This window comes from Sus scrofa, chromosome 10, assembly GCF_000003025.6.
Source record: "Sus scrofa isolate TJ Tabasco breed Duroc chromosome 10, Sscrofa11.1, whole genome shotgun sequence".
Lineage (NCBI taxonomy): Eukaryota > Metazoa > Chordata > Mammalia > Artiodactyla > Suidae > Sus > Sus scrofa.
Window position 1 is genome coordinate 23,683,432 of NC_010452.4, and position 17,206 is coordinate 23,700,637.

The 17,206-nt window shown below is 56.9% G+C and overlaps 1 protein-coding gene across 1 annotated transcript in view; it reads left to right on the forward strand.

The window, feature by feature from the left end:
* The window catches only part of PKP1 (plakophilin 1), a 46,064-nt gene continuing 34,820 nt past the window's right edge, over positions 5,963–17,206 (forward strand). Inside the window, exons 1-3 of the mRNA XM_021064508.1 lie at positions 5,963–6,034; positions 6,126–6,353; positions 15,098–15,204. Coding sequence (XP_020920167.1) covers positions 6,152–6,353; positions 15,098–15,204 — 309 coding nt within the window. The 5' untranslated portion in view covers positions 5,963–6,034; positions 6,126–6,151. The remainder of the gene's footprint in view (positions 6,035–6,125; positions 6,354–15,097; positions 15,205–17,206) is intronic.

Genomic DNA, 17,206 nt, shown 5'->3' on the forward strand with positions numbered 1-17,206 from the left:
GGGGAGGACAGAACTGGAATTTTGGGTTGGCAGAGGGGCGGGGCCCAAGCAAACCAAGTGCTGACAGCAGCCCGTTGGGCTGGGGCTAGACCACTGCTGCTGTTCATCACCTTCCCTCACTCCCGCCCCGGCCGCGGGAGACCAGAACAGCAGCTCCTAGAGAGTTCTAGGGGCCAAGTGCACACTCTGGCCTTGCCCCTTAGCCGGCCCGGCCCAGCCCAGCCCAGCCCAGGCTGGGACCCACCCAGGCGCACCTGCTCTCCGGGCCTGTGCACCCAGCCCTTTGCTCTCCCCCCTCCCCGCCCCCACCGCCACCGCCAGCCCTTCCTCCCGCGCACGTGTCCCACGCTGAGCAGAGCTGGGGTGGTTTGAAAGGATACAGGCCAGCCCTCTAGTCCCGGCTCGGGGATGGGGGGGGCTGGTCACGTGATCCCGTCTTCCAATCAGGGTTCTTGCGAAGGGCTTGGGGCGTGGCCTCTGCTTTCCCCGCCCCTCCGCCCCCTCTCCCCACCAGTGGCCTTTCTGGATGCTCAACGCACCGTGATGGGTCCAGGACGACAGGGCAGCAGGTATCGTGGGTTACAACAGGAGTCACCTCCAGAGTCTGTGCATTCCCGCCCTGGTTCCCTGGAGCAGGAAGTGTGCAGGATTCTGCCAGGGGTCACTGCAGAGTTCATCCTTTCAGATCCCCAGACAATAACTCTAGATGTGTTCCTCTCAAGACGACTGGGGGGAAGGAATTGTGACATTTTGATATGGATGTCCCTCAGGAAGCTCCCAGGAAGCCCAGAGAGCCTGGGACCATGCGAACATCCCTGAGGACCCCCTTCCATCCAGGATGAGGGCAAAGCCATCAGAGAAGTCAGTCTTTTTCCTTCCTTTTTTTCCTTTTGTGGCCGCACCGGCAGCATATAGAGGTTCCCAGGCTAGGGGTCTAACCGGAGTTGCAGCTGCCAGCTTACACCGCAGCCACGCAGGATCCAAGCCACTTCTATGACCCATGCCATAGATGCGGCAACTTGGGATCCTAAATCCACTCAGCGAGGCCAGGGATCAAGCCCACATCCCCACAGGCACTATGTCAGGTTCTTAACCTGCTGAGCCACGACTAGAACTCCGAGAAATCATTCTTTAGAAAGGTGAAGGCTTAACACAGATGCACCGAGCCTCTGTTATCCCAGAGCCTGGCTCTGGAAAAAGAGGATGGACTCCATTCAACAAAATAAACACTTCTGGAGTTCCCTTTGTGGCTCAGTGGTTAACGCAGCCGACTAGGAACCATGAGGTTGTGGGTTCGACCCCTGGCCTTGCTCAGTGGGTTAAGGATCCGGTGTTGCTGTGCGATGTGGTGTAGGTCGCAGACATGGCTCGGATCCCGTGTTGCTGTGGCTCTGGCGTAGGCAGTGAGGAAAGAGAAACAAATAGCAGACGGCCCTTCTCTCAGGCTAATATGGTGATGGGGGCAGGGGCTGGGACACAGGTAGACACCAACCGCAGAGGTCCCAGGAGAGGGCACTGAATTCAGTTTGGGAATTTCTTGGCAGGGACAAATAGGACTGATGAGCTGACAAGTGGCAGGAAGCCATACACTGGAACCCCAGGCCAATCTTCCCAGCCAGAATAAACCTCACTATGGCCCCAGATGTGTGGCTTGAGTCCCCTTCCTTTCTTTCTCTCAGGTGGGGAGCCAGACTCTGTTCAGATCTTGGCTATGTTGCTGACTAGCTTTCTGATCGTGTTTCCTCACCTTCAGCGGGGAACTGGAAGGTTCTTAGGAGATAAAATAGTGTATGCAGGAGTTCCCGTCGTGGCGCCGTGGTTAACGAATCGACTAGGAACCATGAGGTTGCGGGTTCGGTCCCTGCCCTTGCTCAGTGGGTTAATGATCCGGCCTTGCCGTGAGCTATGGTGTAGGTTGCAAACGCGGCTCGGATCCTGCGTTGCTGTGGCTCTGGTGTAGGCCGGTGGCTACGGCTCCAATTCGACCCCTAGGCTGGGAACCTCCATATGCCACGGGAGCGGCCCAAGAAATGGCAAAAAGACAAAAAAAAAAAAAAAAAAAAGTGTATGCAAAATGGACAGGCTCTTGATGCCTGGCTGGCTCTGCAGGTGTCAGCTCAGCCCTCCCTCCCTCCATGTCCCCACCTCCCTTCACCTTGATTTTGGGGCAGAAAAGATGGTGACTCTTATCCAGAGGATCTGAGTCAAGATTCTCCTGCTCTAAACCCCGCATAACCCACAGCAGGATTATAGGGTGTTAGGGCTACAGTGGACTGGGGTCTATCAACCCTCCCTCTTCACTTTACAGATGTGTGGGGAGGATGGAGGAGGGGACTTGCTCAGGATCATAAAGCAAGTTAGTGACACAGCTGAAATCAGAACCTGTGGTGGCCCGGCTCTGGCACCATGTGATGCAAAGAGATGCTGTTTAAAGACTGGTCCAGGCTCAGCATTAATGAACCTGACAAGTATCCGTGAGGATGTGGGTTCGATTCCCGGCCTCACTCAGTGGGTTAAGGATCCGGCATTGCCGTGAGCTGTGGTGTAGGTCACAGATACGGCTCTGATCTGGCAGTGCTGTGGGCTGTGGCATAGGCCGGCAGCTGTAGCTCTGATTGGACCCCTAGCCTGGGAACCTCCCTATGCTGCAGGTGCGGCCCTAAAAAATTTAAAAAAAAAAAAAAGAGGACTAGTCCACAGAAGGCTTTTTGACACTGTCAGCCACAGGGTCATCCTGTGGACCCAGCCTGGCACCACCACCAAGTGCCCAGGAACTGGATCCAGACTGCTTGGCCCTGCCTCTGCCGCTTCCCAGCTCGGTGACCTTGCTGAGCCTGTTTCTTCATCTGAAAAAGAAAGATGATGGCACGGGTCCCCACATCACAGGCTGACTCTCAGGATTCAGAGGAGAGGGTCCATGTACAGGGCCCCGGTGGTGCCTGATTCATAGATGCATACTTGCTGTGGCCATCTATATATCAACATATGAATATCCAAATTATAGAGCGGCATCTAGAAAAACTTCATATCTGGAAATAATTTTACGGAGCCTCAGTGTCAACCTCCGGGGACTAAGTATGGCCTTTTATAGCCATACAGGCTTCTCCATCTTCCCCTTCGGGGCCCTTCTACATCCTAAAGGTGGCAAAATTATCATTATTTAAAGATGTAATTAACATTTATTAGGTTTTAGATGAGCCAAATGTGTGATACAATAGAGTTGTATTTTTACGTGCTGTCACATATACTTTATAGTACGTTGGGGCCCTTCTATAATCGGGGTGCACTGCACTTTAGGGCCCATTTTATAGCACTTTTACAAGGGAGGCCGGGGAGCACAGAGGGAAGAGCACTGACCTGGGTGTCACCAGGCCTGACGGGAATGGAGGCTTCGCCACATATTAGCTGGTGACCACAGGCAAGCGTCCTCCTCTCCACATCAGAAAAATGGGCTGGGTGATGTCCAAGCCTCAGTCCATCCCTGGCAGACCATAGCTGGAAGTAGTATCTTGTGATTAAAAAAAAATTATTGGAGGAGTTCCCAACATGGCTCAGCAGAAACGAATCTGACTAGCATCCATGAGGACGCAGGTTCGAACCCTGGTCTCGCTCAGTGGGTTAAGGATCCGGTGTTGCCCAGTGCCGTGGCGTAGGTTGCAGACGGGGCTTGGATCCCTCGTTGCTCTGGCTGTGCCGTAGGCCAGCGGCTCCAGCTCCGATTCGACCCCTAGCCTAGGAACCTCTATATGCACGGGTGTGGCCCTAAAAAGACAAAAGACCGAAAAAAAAAAAAAAAGCGTCCAAAAAATTATTGGAGTATAGTTGACTTACTCCAATGTTGTATTAGTTTCAGGTGTACAGCAAAGTGAATCAGTCATACATACACCTATATCCATTCTTTTTGTCCATTATTCGAGAATGTTGAGTAGGTTTCCCTGTGCTATACCGCGAATCCTTGCCCGTTATCTGTTCTCTACATGGTCGTGTGTATATGCCAATCCCATCCCCAAGTAATCCCTCCCCTCCAAGGGTTCCTCTCTGTGAACCCTAAATCCGACTTTGAAATCTGTGAGTTTGTTTCTGCTTTATAAATAAGTTCTTTTGTATCATTTCTTATTAGGTTCCAGGTATAAGAGCTGTCACATGGTAGCTGTCTTTCTCTGACCTACTTCACTTAGCATGATTCTCTCCAGGTCCATCCATGTGGCTGCAGCATCGGACAATTTTAAGTGACGACTGAGGGCTACAGGTGTTGAACCTTTGTATCTATGACGTATCATTGGTCACGTCTCTGGTTTATTGGACGCTAAGTTCTTAGGAGCACAACCGTCAATTATAAAGCTATTTTGATTGAAACCGTGACATGCTTTATGATATTCTGCTCTGCACGTGGCTCCCAGGAACCCATGATGGAGGACAGCTGGGGCTTCGGCATAGAACACCCACCTCTCAGGAAGCACGCGTGTGACTCTCATGTGGTCCCTGAGACTGTCCCCAGGCTTCTCAATTCTTCCTCATAGACATCCCAAGAAGCACAGATGCTGGTCCTGTCCTCTGCAGAGCAGAAGGGCAGACGCAAAGTGGAGGGTGTGAGCTGTGAGGGCCAACTACAAATGACAGCAGAGGTGATCCCTGGGGGAGACCCGCACACAGAGGAGCGGACCAGACTGCACTGCCCCGCAGTTTGGCAGTGGATGTCCAGCAGGGGAACCTTGAGTCATCAAGAAGTCACAGATGTGCTCAGGGTCTTCTCTTGAAGGGGGAAAAGCAGGGTGTGCTGCCTTAAGGAAGATTTCCATCCATGCTGGTTTAATACCCAGTTCCTGTTACCACATTCACCTCCAGGCCTGAGGGCAATGTTATAGGAATGAAGCATCACCACGCACATCTCCAGGGAGTACGGGAAGGAGAAACTACCCACGTCCTAGGATAATAAGCTCACAGCGGGGTAGTTTGAAAGGACAGGCAACTTTTCAGTTTTTCAGTAAGGATCTGGGTAGGTTTCAAGTTCGGCTTAATCTCCTAAAATTAGGTAGTCTTCATCTAACCATCCACTAAATTTTTTTTCGGGGGTCGTACCTGTGGCATATGGAGGTTCCCAGGCCAGGGGTCAAATTGGAGCCACAGCTGCTGGCCACAGCCACAGCCATGCGGGGATCCGAGCCGCGTCTGCCACCTTACCATAGCTCACAGCAACGCTGGATCCTTAACCCACTGAGGGAGGCCAGGGATCGAACCCACATCCTCATGGATCCAGGGATCGAACTGCATCCTCGTGGATCCTAGTCAGATTCATTAACCGCTGAGCTACGAAGGGAACTCCCATTAAAACTTTTTTTTTTTTTTTTTTTTTTTTTTTCACCCTTAAGATGTGCCAGGCCTCCATTTTCGGAGCTAAGTCTGGAATTTCAGAGCCGGCCCCTGCTTACATGGTGTTTCCCCAGCAAGCCCCTGCTGGAGATGGCAAGGCTGTGGTTTTGCATCTCAAGTCTCCTGGCCCCGGCCCACACGCCCCCACCCACTTCCTGCAGGTTGGAAGCTGCCTTAGAGTTGAGCGTGGGACAGGGGGCTGCGCTCTCTGCCCAGACCTCGGGACAGAGGGCGATGGGCCTCTAGCCGTGAACGGGGCCCAGTGGAGAAGGACCCCGTTTTCCTAGAGAGAAGTCTAGGACTTAATTTAGCCCTGAGCGCCCAGGACCAGGAAGGAGGGTGGCTCCCGGGAGCCTCACCTCCCGCAGGTCGTGGGGAGAGGGAAGGGGGAGAAAGGAAGAGAGCGCGGGAAGCCGCCAGCGGTCCACCCGGCCTCCGAAGCCCTGCCCCCGAGAGCGCCCGGCCCGCTGTGCAGCGCAGCGCAGCGCCCGGGGCGGCTCGGATGGAGCGCGCCGGCGTGGAGGGGGCGGCGCGGGGCGGGGCGGTATATCCAGTCGGGCGGAGGGCGGGCCCGCCAGTGCCTGAGCAGGGACAGACCGGGGTGGAGGCGCCGGGAGCAGCAACCGGAGCCCTGACGCGCGCGGATCATTGCTCTATGGGCACAGTGAGTCGCTGAGCGCGAGAAGAGCCCGGTCCCGCCGCCGCCCCGCACCTTGCGCGCCCCGCTCCTCACGCAGCACCGCTTGGCTCTCCAGGCCCACGCCCCACGCCCCGCACCACCATGAACCACTCTCCGCTCAAGACCGCCTTGGCCTACGAATGCTTCCAGGATCAGGACAACTCGACGCTGGCTCTGCCGTCCGACCAGAAGATGAAGACCGGTACGTCGGGCCGGCAGCGCGTGCAAGAGCAGGTGATGATGACCGTCAGGAGGCAGAAATCCAAGTCGTCCCAGTCGTCCACCCTGAGCCACTCCAACCGAGGTAAAGGCTGGATGCCCGCGCGGCCCTGCGCTTCTTCCCAGAGCGCCTGGCGGGTGGCGGGCAAGGGGCGCGCGCCCCCGGGGCCGGAACGCTCTGCTCAATGGCGCGCTGGCGAGCGCGAGGGCGGGCTTACCGAGAGACACAATTGGAACGTTCTTGGTCCCATGGCTTTCTCTTCCCCAACCTGCTCTGGGGAACAGCCCCCGCACCCTGTTCTATGGGGCTGCCTGTCGTGTGTGCCCCCGCCCCCGTCCCATCTTGCCTAGAGTCGCAAGTTGGGCCTAGGAGGGGCGCTGTGGCCTGGGAGGTGGCTCAAGGCACCCACAAGCCCCTGTAACTTTGCGGCTGGTTAGCGGAAGCCTCACAACTGGAAAGGGCAAGGGTGATTCCAAGGTCATCCCAGGCCATGGCGGATCGCGGGGACTGAGGCCTGGAAGGGGTCTAGGATGCCTTCCTTCCCAAGGGAGTGGCTCTGCCCCATGCAGCTTGACTAGAAGCAAGTGTGTTAGGGAGCGAGTAGGGGGTGAGGTTAGCAAGGTTGGGAATCTCCCCGCCCTCGTGGTGGGCACTTGTCCCATCCAGGTGCTGCCCTGGCCAGCCCCCTCCTGACCATGGGTAAGGTCGCCCCACTGGGGCAGCCAGGGGGAAGGGGGTGGGACCCCTGAAACTCCAGGAGGAGGTATGATACCTGGCGGGCATCTGTGAAGCATTTCTAGACCAATACTTTAATAAAAGTGTTTCCAGTAAGAATTACACACAAATCAGTGAACCTTCTATTTATTTCGATAGTTAAAATTAGTTAAATGCTCTTAAAGAATCTATAGACTGCAAACCAGCACAGGGCAACCAAGATTTATTAAAAAAAAAAAAAAAAAAAGAAAGAAAAGAAAAGAAAAAAAAGAGAGAGAGAGTATTCCCATTGTGGTGCAGCAGAAGCAAATCTGACTAGGAGCCATGAGATTGTGGGTTCAATCCCTGGCCCCGCTCAGTGGGTTAAGGATCTGGTGTTGCCGTGAGCTGTGGTGTAGGTTGCAGACACGGCTTGGATCCTGCGTGGCTGTGGCTGTGGGGTAGGCTGGCAGCTGTAGCTCTGATTGGATCCCTAGCCTGGGGGTGTGACTCTAAAAAAAAAAAAAAAAAAAAGCAGAAAAAAGATTTATTTATAGAGTGTGCTGGTCAGGGGAGAATGGGTGTAGTTAGGAGGCAGAGACAAAGAGGATGGATGCTGTTCTCCCGCTCACACAGTCACCCCAGCTCCACTTCTACTTCTGTCCCCTCTGTCTCTCTCTGATCCCTGGGTGGCACCCCCGTGCAGAGCTGCAGGAGAGAACGCGGCAGGCTGAGGATTCCTGCATCCCACCCCAAAGCTTGCGTGGCCCTGTGTCCCTTGCCCTGGTCTGGGCCCCGGGTTCCCCTCATGCCAACTTCCCACCCAGGGTCCCAGCCTTCAAAGCACTTGCTTCCTGCCCCTTTCTTCAGTGCCTTGGTAGCTGCTTCCAACCTTTTCTGGGCAAAGCAGATTTGGGAAACAAAGTGTCCACATTTCTGGCCACAGCCCAGCCACAGCTCAAGCCAGCATCCCCACTCCCCTGTGCAAGGCTCACAGGTCCCCATGCTACCTTTGCTCTGTCTGTGGCCTGAGCTGGGGGCTCACAGCTCCAGAAAAGTCTCAGAACCATCCAATGCCTGAAATGCCCCTTCTTCCCACCGATGGGGCACTGGCTAAGCACCTGCCATGGAGTGCTCTGCCCCTGGACTTGCTTTTTGTGGCCGGCGTCCATCCCTCTTCTCTCCACTCTCCCATCCCAAAGTCTGTCGGGGGCGTCGGCAGGTGGCGATGCTGACCTCTCAGAGGACTGGCCCTGTAGGCGTGTCCCCTCCACCCTTGACTCCGGCCAGCCTCCCCCGGCGGCGGCGGCGGCGGCGGAGGGAGCAGCATCATCGTATCTGGGAAAGGCAGCTGGGCCACCTGGAGCTGGTGTTTCTGGTTTATCTGGCTTTGTCTTCATCAGGCTCCCCTCCTCTTTGCCAGCATCCCCTGCTTGCTCTGGGACACCTCTCCAAGCTTCCGTCCCCCTTTGTCTTGGTGTCTTGGTTTCATTGTGAGTCTGCTCTGCTTCCCGGGAGGCTGAATTGGCAGCGGTGGACAGACGACACTGCAAGCCATTCCCCTCGCACCCGGACGGGCTCCAACTCTCCCTCAGATTCCTTAGAGGAGGGGGTTCTCTGGGCTCTGATTCTCCTGGGTCCCTGCCCTGAAGAAAGTCAGCTGCCCCCTCCTTGCCTGCAGAGGACCTGCCCCCCTTGTAGCCCATGGAGGTCGGGAGGGGATCGCCCTAGGTCCCGGCAGTAGGAGTGGCTTCCGCTCAGTGGTGTCTCCATAGGGGCTGTCTTCATCCTGCTAGATGGCCTTGAGCCACCGAGGGCTCGAGGAAGGGTCCCTGTGGAAGGGGCCTGGCACCAGCGCCCGTCTCTGCCCGTGCCCTCCCTGAAACACGGCCCGAGGAAGATGCCCCACCCTGTCAGGCCATCCCCAGGGAGGAGGAGCTGCTGGGGACCGGTGGACTCCCTTTCCCTGAGGTGGCCCCTAAGCACTGCTGCCTGCACATCCTGAGGTCTGGCGGGGGTGGGAGGGGGCGGGGGTGGGGGGGGGCGAGGGTGGGCAGGTGCAACAATCCAGGGGACAAGGCTGCCCAGCTGGAGGAGGGGGCTGGGAAACCCTGACACCCCCCCGAGTGGGGAGTCAGAACAGGGGAACTGTGGGGCGGGGGTTGGGGAGGGCTGGCACACTGGCATCAGGCCTGGCTGGGCAGGGGGAACGGGACCCGACACTTACACACTCACGTTCTTTATGCGTCCCCTTGGATTCTCCTCCTAAAGCTTAGTCCCAATTTCATCTGATCCCAGTCCAAACCCACTGCCGCCACCGCGAACACACATACATATACACACACCCACACCCACACCCACACACCCCCACGAGGCTCCATGGAATCAGCTTCCTTCCTTCTGCATACTGCTGCATCACCGTGCTCCAGGGACCCCCTAGCTCACTGTCACACTGCCCGCGTCCCCATGCTTCTCAGAAGCGCCACTTCCCACCTGAGGGGCAGGGACCTGCTAAGCACGGCCTGAGCCCTCCTGGGGGGCCCCTGGGGAGAGAGGACCCGCCGCCTTAGGGCCCCTCCTGGGCAGCTTTTTGCATGTGTGTCTGTGTGTGCACCTCCGCCCCGGGACGCGCTGTTCTCTCTCCTGTTGGAAGGTGCCTCGTCCTGACCGCAGCCTGGAACACGCACCACTTCTGGGGTTATTTCCCCGGGACCAAAGCTGAGACGGGAGGTGGGAAAGGGCTCTGTGCTTTTGCCTGTCCCAGCAGTGAAACACACTAATTAAACTTCAAGTGAACCAGCTCTTGTTTCTATACAATGCCTCTTGGCTCGGAGCTGAGGTTTGAGCCAGAATTTCCATCAGCTTGTTACAACACGTGCAGAAATGCCATGTATCCTGGCATGTTTCCCTGCAACCACTGTTCCCCTGGATCCTGCTCCTTTGCTCCGCATCTCGGCAGGGACTGAAAAACAAACAAAACCAAACCAATTTGTCTCCGCACACACCAACTTGTAAATATCAATATTTATAAGCGGTGGTTCTAGGTTTAGAAATCTGCCTTAGGGTGTGACCTTAGAAGGTGGGTGATGTTTGAACAAAATGAAAGAATGTTTCTGTGGAAGACAGCGTCACATGCAGGGCTTTGTGGGCACACAGGATACATGCACACACGTGGGCACACGTATAACCACACCTGTGCACACATGTGTACTTGTGCGCGTGCGCGCGCACACACACACGCCCCATTGTGCAGCTTGTGCTGCGTCAGGAATCCTGCCACTGTCAGGAGGCTTAGTTCTCCGTGGATCTACTGCCAACTGTGTGATCTTGGGCAAGTTGCTGCCTCTCTCTGGGTCTCTGCGCTAAGAGGTAGGATTAGATCAGTGGAAATAGCTTGTATAAGGCGCTGCCTCCGCAGACCTGCAGCTGGGGAAAGCCTCCTCTCCTCAAGGTGTACCCCTCACAGCTTCCCTCTGGCAAGCGTCAAATCACCAAAAACACCCCCAAGTGCCCTGTTCTCTGACGTGGCTACCCATTGGAATCATCTGTGAATTTTCAAGAACGCAGCTACGGGGCATGGGTCCCGCCCTCAGAGATTCTGGTTTAGTTAGTATGGGGACAGCGTGGGCAGTGGACTCTTAAAAGCCCCCAGGCCATTTCGATGTACAGCAAAGTTCAAACATTGCTGTTCTCACCCCCATCCTCATGGCACAGGGACCCGACATGGGGACCGACCCCATCACATGCGCACACACACGGATGGACAGATATCTAGTGTGGCAGTTGCTAGTGACAAGTTTTTATTCTGGAGTCCGGTGCTGGCTCTACCCCTGTGCCAGTCCTGTCCCCAGGGTGCCCCTACCCTTGGCCCAATTCTTAGGTTTAGTGGTGGCTATGCACAGATTGTCAGAAAGAGAGGCAGGATTTGGGCAGAGTTGGGTTTGAACCTGCCCCAGCTGGGCGCAAAGGAGTCACGTGTGCTGGTGAGGGACAGGAGAGGACAGGGCCAGGGTGATCCAGTTTGCTTTGGTGTTTCTGCTCTGTTACATGTGCCCAGAAAGGGGAGGGAATGGCACCAGAGGGCCCGGTCGGGTTGAGCTGAAGTCCTCTGGTCCGCGACAGGCCAGCGTGTCCACGAACTCCCCGCTGGCCTAGGCAGGGGGCATGGGAGACATCTGGAGGCTGGACTGTCCTGCAGGCACCCCTCCTGCCCACTTGAACATGGCAGGGGAGCTGGTCTCAGAAGTGTCTTCTGACAGTTCTTCTTATTGTCTCACTTAAGTTCTTCTTGCTGTGGGCCTAGCCCTCCTGGGCAATCTGGAGGGACTTCAGGGGGTGAAGTCAAGGCATTTTCAAGGCCAAAACATAGTGGGCTCCCTTTCTCAAGTTTTTTGTGCTGAGGAGCAGATGTAGCTGCAGAAGCCAGCGGAGACATGGGCCAGACTCACAGACACACCTCTCTGAGGGCCTGTAACTTGCAAGGGACAGTTGTGGGGGAGGCTGGGGTGGGGGACAGATGTTTCAGATGATCTCTGCCCTGGGCAGCCTGTCGGCCAGGCTGGCCAGTGTCCATAGGTCTTGGGATTGGGGTAGGGGAACCACCCCCGCCCCCCACACACACATGCCTAGAATTTCGGCATTGAGTGACTAGAGCCGGTGGGCTGAGCACTGACACAGCTCCGCTGGAGGGTTTAGGGTTTAGGGTGGGTGTGTGTGTGTGGGGGGGTGGTCATGGCGAGGGGAAGCTGGAAAGCTGGTTTTGTGCTGGGTTTGGGCGCAGGGAGAGGCCTGGCTGAGAAGGAGAGAAGGAATGTTTCAGGTGTGGTGGGTGTGACGCAATTGGGACCCTGGGGGTGAAGAGGGTGAGTCATGGGCCAGGGCTCCTGGCCAGTGTCCTGACAAAGGAGGGGCCTCCATGTTCAAAGCCCCCTGCACTGGCCCAGGACACAGGGGGGAGCTCAAAGGAATGGGGCCCTGGGGCGCCAGCGGCTTTGTGGTCGATTCCTGAGGTGGCTGCTCTCCCTGGAGCCCTGATGTGACCGGATGCTGCTGCGCATGGGCAGCGCACCAGCTGCCCAGGAGGCAGACCTTTGCTCTCTGACCCCGGGCTTCCGTGAGGGCAGGTGCCTCCTGGCAGGACACACATCAACTTCATGGAGAGACTGCCCTCTTAGCTCCTGCTCGTGGGCCTTCCAAAGAGAAGAGCGGGATGACTGTGAGTCGAGCTGGTGCCGGGGTCCTCTCCCCTCCCCTACCGAGAATCCTCCCCAAGGGGGTAGGCTGGGGAGTCCTAGCTCCTCTCTCCGCAGCCACCCACCCACCAAAGACTGGGTGGGAATGGGGGCCTGGCTGAGTGGAGTCAGAGATCCCAGCCCCATGATGCAGTGATGGGGACCCAGAGCCTCCAGGCACCAGGGCACCGTCATCATTGAGGGCCAGGGTACAGGGGCCAGGTGGGGATGATCAGGAAAGGCTTCTCGGACTGAGGTCAGAGAGGTGGAGGGGCTCGTGGAGAAGCCATCAGAGCCGCCCCATCACTCTCAGTGAGGAGGAGTTCTTGCTGCTGAACTTGACTTTCAGAGGATAGTGCTTACCAAGCAGACCCACCAACCAGGTCAGGAGAGGAAACCTCGCTTCTGCTGTGGGAGAAGCACCTGCCCCCACCTGCACCCCTTTGGGTCTCCGGCACACTTCCAGTGTGTAAGGTCTCTGGACTCCCCTCCCTCCAAACCTGGGCCCAAGGGCAGCTGCCTTCTGCTGGAGAAGCCGTGCTGGCTGGTGTGATGGCAGCCTCATTGTCACAAGGAGGCCAAGCCAAGCAGCTATAGGTGGGAGTCAGGTGGTCTGACCCCGAGTTGCAGATGATCTTAGGGGTGGTGCCTTCAGGAACTTCCTGGAAGGGCCTGGAGTCCTTGGCCCAACCAGAAGTGAGAGTGACAGCCCACACCTGTCAACACTGCAGGCCCCCCTGGGTCAGAGGGGCTGGCCTTGATGATAGGATATTTCAGAGGTCATCTGCCTCCACAGCAGAGAACTCCCTCCTGCCATATGTGTAGCACGAGGAGGAGGCGGGCAGGTGGGGGCAGGGAAGGAGATGCCTCGTCTGGCAACCTAGAGGGCAATGACTGGTGGCATCACTGCCGACAGACCCCCTCCTGAGTGGGGGGGCCCCGTGGGACCCTGTCCTAGAACTCTGTCTGTCACTGCCCCAGATGTTCCATCCAGAGCAGCTGGCTGACCCACCCCTGCCCCTGGGTGAGAGATTCCTGCCCCAGCAACCCCAACCTGCCCCACCCCAGGTGTGTGGGGGGGATGGCAGAAGTGGGCTGGATGGAGGGAAGTGGACCACACCCTAGTTGTTGCTGCCTGCGGTCCTGGCTGCAGCCGGTACCTGGGTCAGAGCTAGTTCTGGGCGTCCAGGCCCCCAAGATCGCCCCCAGATTCCTCTTGACAAAGGCAGCCCTTCCAGAGGGGGCTTCTGGAGAAAGGGAGAGGCTCACAGGAAGTCAGGGACTCAGGGAGTCAGGCCTGGGCTTTCCGGGGTGGGGACCCTTCTGGGAGAACCTGGGGGCTGGCAGCAGAGGAGGAAGGGACATAGCCTTTGATGCCCGAACTTGCAAGCTGAACCCTGGCCCTAGAGAATAGAGGTCAGGCTCCCCTGAATGCCATCTGGCACATGTCGCTTTGGGTATAGAGAGGGACTTTGGGTATGGAGAGGCTGGCCTCTTGTTCCTACAAGCAGAGGCCCAGGGCCAGGACCGGTGTTGACACCTCCAGGCTCCCGGGACAGGTTGTCCCTGCTGCAGCTGATAGCCCCAGTGTCCAGGTGACCCTCCATGGCTTGGGCCTGGGGAATGGGGCAGTGGCCCCTCCTAGGAGCTGTGTGTGGGGGGGTCACCTGGCTCTGGACAAAGGAGGTGGCCCCAGGCAGGGACCACTCACGTTCCAAAGCTGCCCCCGCGCCCCCCTCGCCTTCTCCCCCTGGCCCAGATGCTTTGGTCCCCCCTGCCCCTCCACCGGCATCGCTGAGCTGGCAGATGTGGAGGGGCTAACAGCCGGGTGGGATCAGCTCACACCCTCCGCAATGCTGGATCCACTTCCTAGAGCGCATCATTTAATAAGAGGACGCCCAGGCCACAGAGCAGTGGTTTGTCCCTGGTGTGGTTCCTGGTCTAGGAAATGAGACAGCAGGAGGGATGTGACCTGTGGTTCGGGCAGCAGGACAGCCCCTTGGGTGGAGTTTGGGTGGAGTTTTTAAGCTTGGCCGTGCAATGGCCATGGCCAGGAGGGAAGGTAGACGCAGCCAGGGGCGTGAGTGAGCAGAGCCGTGGGCAGGTCGCTGTCAGTCACGCTTCACGGGCAGCAGGACCGTGGGCAGACCAGCTCCGTGGTGTCCAGGTGCCCTTCAGGGCTCCCCTGCCATCTGGTGAAGGAGCCCAACATCCAGGCTCTTGCCATGATCCAAAGCCACTTTGCCCCTAATAATGACACTCTGTCCTCCCTGAGACCCTGTCATTTGGGGGCCCCCAAGCCCTGGGAAAACAGTAATTAGCCCTCGCTGGGCCTTTGAGGTTGATGCCTGCTCCCCCTTCAGCAGCTGGAGCATCTGGGAGATGAAGGAGGGGCGGAAGGTCCCCTCGTCACGGGGGGGTGGGGGGGGTGGAGGCTTGCACTGGAAACCAGCGTCCCGACTCGCTCTGGCTCCAGTTCCCCGCTGCTGCCCTGTGGCCCTGACCTGGGCCTGGACCTGGCATGCTGAGCTCCTGCCTGTCTTCCCCAAGTGGGAAGCTTATCCTCGTGGAGCACGGCGTCGTGATCCCCTGGAACAGGACGGCGGTGGTCCAAAGCCCTCCAGGCCAACTCCTGACCTGTAGGTGTCAGCCCCACCCGGGGAAGCAGGGTAGACTCTTAGGAAGGGGTCAGCCAGGCCCCTCAGAGCTGACCCTGCAGCCGCCTGGAGGAGGCCAGAAGAGCAAGGGTGACATGAGCAGAGGGCAGGTGCCTTGTCCTCGTCTTCCTCCAAGGGCAGACCTGGTCTCCGCAGTGTGGGCGCCTGGGTGCAGTGGGACTGCTCCGGGGAGGGGGGCTGGTGCAGAGCGTGCATCCCTGTCCTAACCCCTGTCCTTGTCCCCAAGGTTCCTTGTACGATGGCCTGGCCGACAATTACAACAACTACGGGACCGCCAGTCGGGGCAGCTACTACACCAAGTTCCAGGCGGGCAACGGCTCGTGGGGCTATCCGGTAAGGGCCGCTTCCTGGAAGGTCTGCGGGCTTGGTTTAGGGTCCTTGCGGGAGAAAGGCGTCCTGCTCACTGAGAAAGTGGGGCAGGGTGGGAAGGGCTGCTTCTATCAGGAGGTGAGCCCCCCATCTCTGACCAGGTCCATCTGCTTGGCCATTATGAGCTGGCTCCGACTGTAGCCTCCTGTCTGCACCGACTGGACGTTTCTGAATGTCTCAAATGAGAACATTTTAGATAAAGCGTAAAGAAAAGGGCATTTCTTGTTAAGTCCATAGGAGTTCCCTGGTGGCTTAGTGGGTTAAGGATCCGTCATTGTCACTGCATAGGCTCCGGTTGCAGCTGTGGCGTGGGTTCGAACCCTGGCCTGGGAACTTCTGCATGCCACGGGAGTGGCCAGAAAAAGAGTCCATTTCCCAATATGTCTGATTTGATCATGGATCTGAAAGCCATTTGAATTCTTGCTGTCCAGGTGTGGATATATTTAGATGTGTCCAGAAAAATCCTAAAGGGACCCCACTCCTCAGTTACGTGCTGACAACCAAGGAGGGGGCTCTACAGGCCCCCTGAGGCCAGGAGGGGTGGCCACTGCTGGGCCCTGAATAAGGAGTGTGTCCCCGAGTTCCCGTTGTGGCTCAGCGGTTAGCGAATCCGACTAGGAACCATGCGGTTGCAGGTTCGGTCCCTGGCCTTGCTTAGTGGGTTAAGGATCCGACATTGCCATGAGCTGTGGTGTAGGTCGCAGACATGGCTCGGATCCCACGTTGCTGTGGCTCTGGCATAGGCTGGCAGCTACAGCTCCGATTCAACCCCTAGCCTGAGAACCTCCATATGCTGCAGGAGTGGCCCTAAAAAGACAAAAAAAGACAAAAAAAAAAAAAAAAAAAAAAGGAGTGTGTCCCCAAGTGGAGGGTGGCTCAAGAGTGTAAGCTGGATAAACCTGCATCCAGATTCTAGCCCTGCAACCCACTGAGCGTGTGGCCTTGGGTTAGGGACACCCTAGTTTAAGTTTCCCCACATATAAAGTGGATAGAGGAGTTCCCGTCATGGCGCAGTGGTTGACAAGTCTGGCTGGGAGCCATGAGGTTGCGGGTTCGATCCCTGGCCTTGCTCAGTGGGCCAACAATCCGGCGTTGCCGTGAGCTGTGGTGTGGGTTGCAGACGCAGCTCGGATCTGGTGTTGCTGTGGTTGTGGCATAGGCCAGTGGCTACAGCTCCAATTGAACCCCTAGCCTGGGAACCTCCATGTGACACGGGAGTGGCCCTAGAAAATACAAAAAAAAAAAAAAAAAGTGGGTAGAACAAAGTTTGCCTCTTGGGGTGGTTTGTCAGGATTAAATAAGGTGCATGAAAACCCTGATTATAATCATTCTTAAGAATTTTAATAAATTAGCATGCAGAGAGACTACTCCAGACCCTTTCAGCCCTGTGTAAGCTGAACCCTCTGTGCTCCTCCATCCATTACTGAACAAATATTCCTTTAGCCCTAACTCTGCGCCAAGCCCTGGGGCAGATGCTCTGGTTTAAGCGTACAAGTCCTTGCAGGAGTTTTCTACTCTAAATCCGGGGAGTTAGGGCTAGGTGACGCCCAGGTTTTCCCCCAGTCTGCAAATTCTGCCCCTTTATTCTTGCCGATTTCAACACAAGCCTGTGTGGTTCTGGGAATTCTCCTGTGAGTCCCTTGAGGCCTGTGGGAGAGAGGCTGCTTCTCCGTGAGACTCTGGGCTCCGTCTGTGCGGGGCTTGGGTTCCAGCAGTTTTGGCTCAGAGTCTGCGTTGCTCAGGGATGTCGCGCTGATGGCTCGGGTCCCCGGCCACAGAGAGACGGGTGGGTTTCTGAGTTAGGCGCTCTCTGTCATCTGCTCGAATCTTTCCCGTCAAAGTTCCTTTTGGGGCTGATCTTGGAGGAGGTGTCTTTCTTGCCTGTCACAGGTCAGACTAAAGGGGAGACTTCACTAGGTTTGCTGCAAATTTACTTCCCTGTCTTTTTCTTGCTATCCATTGATAC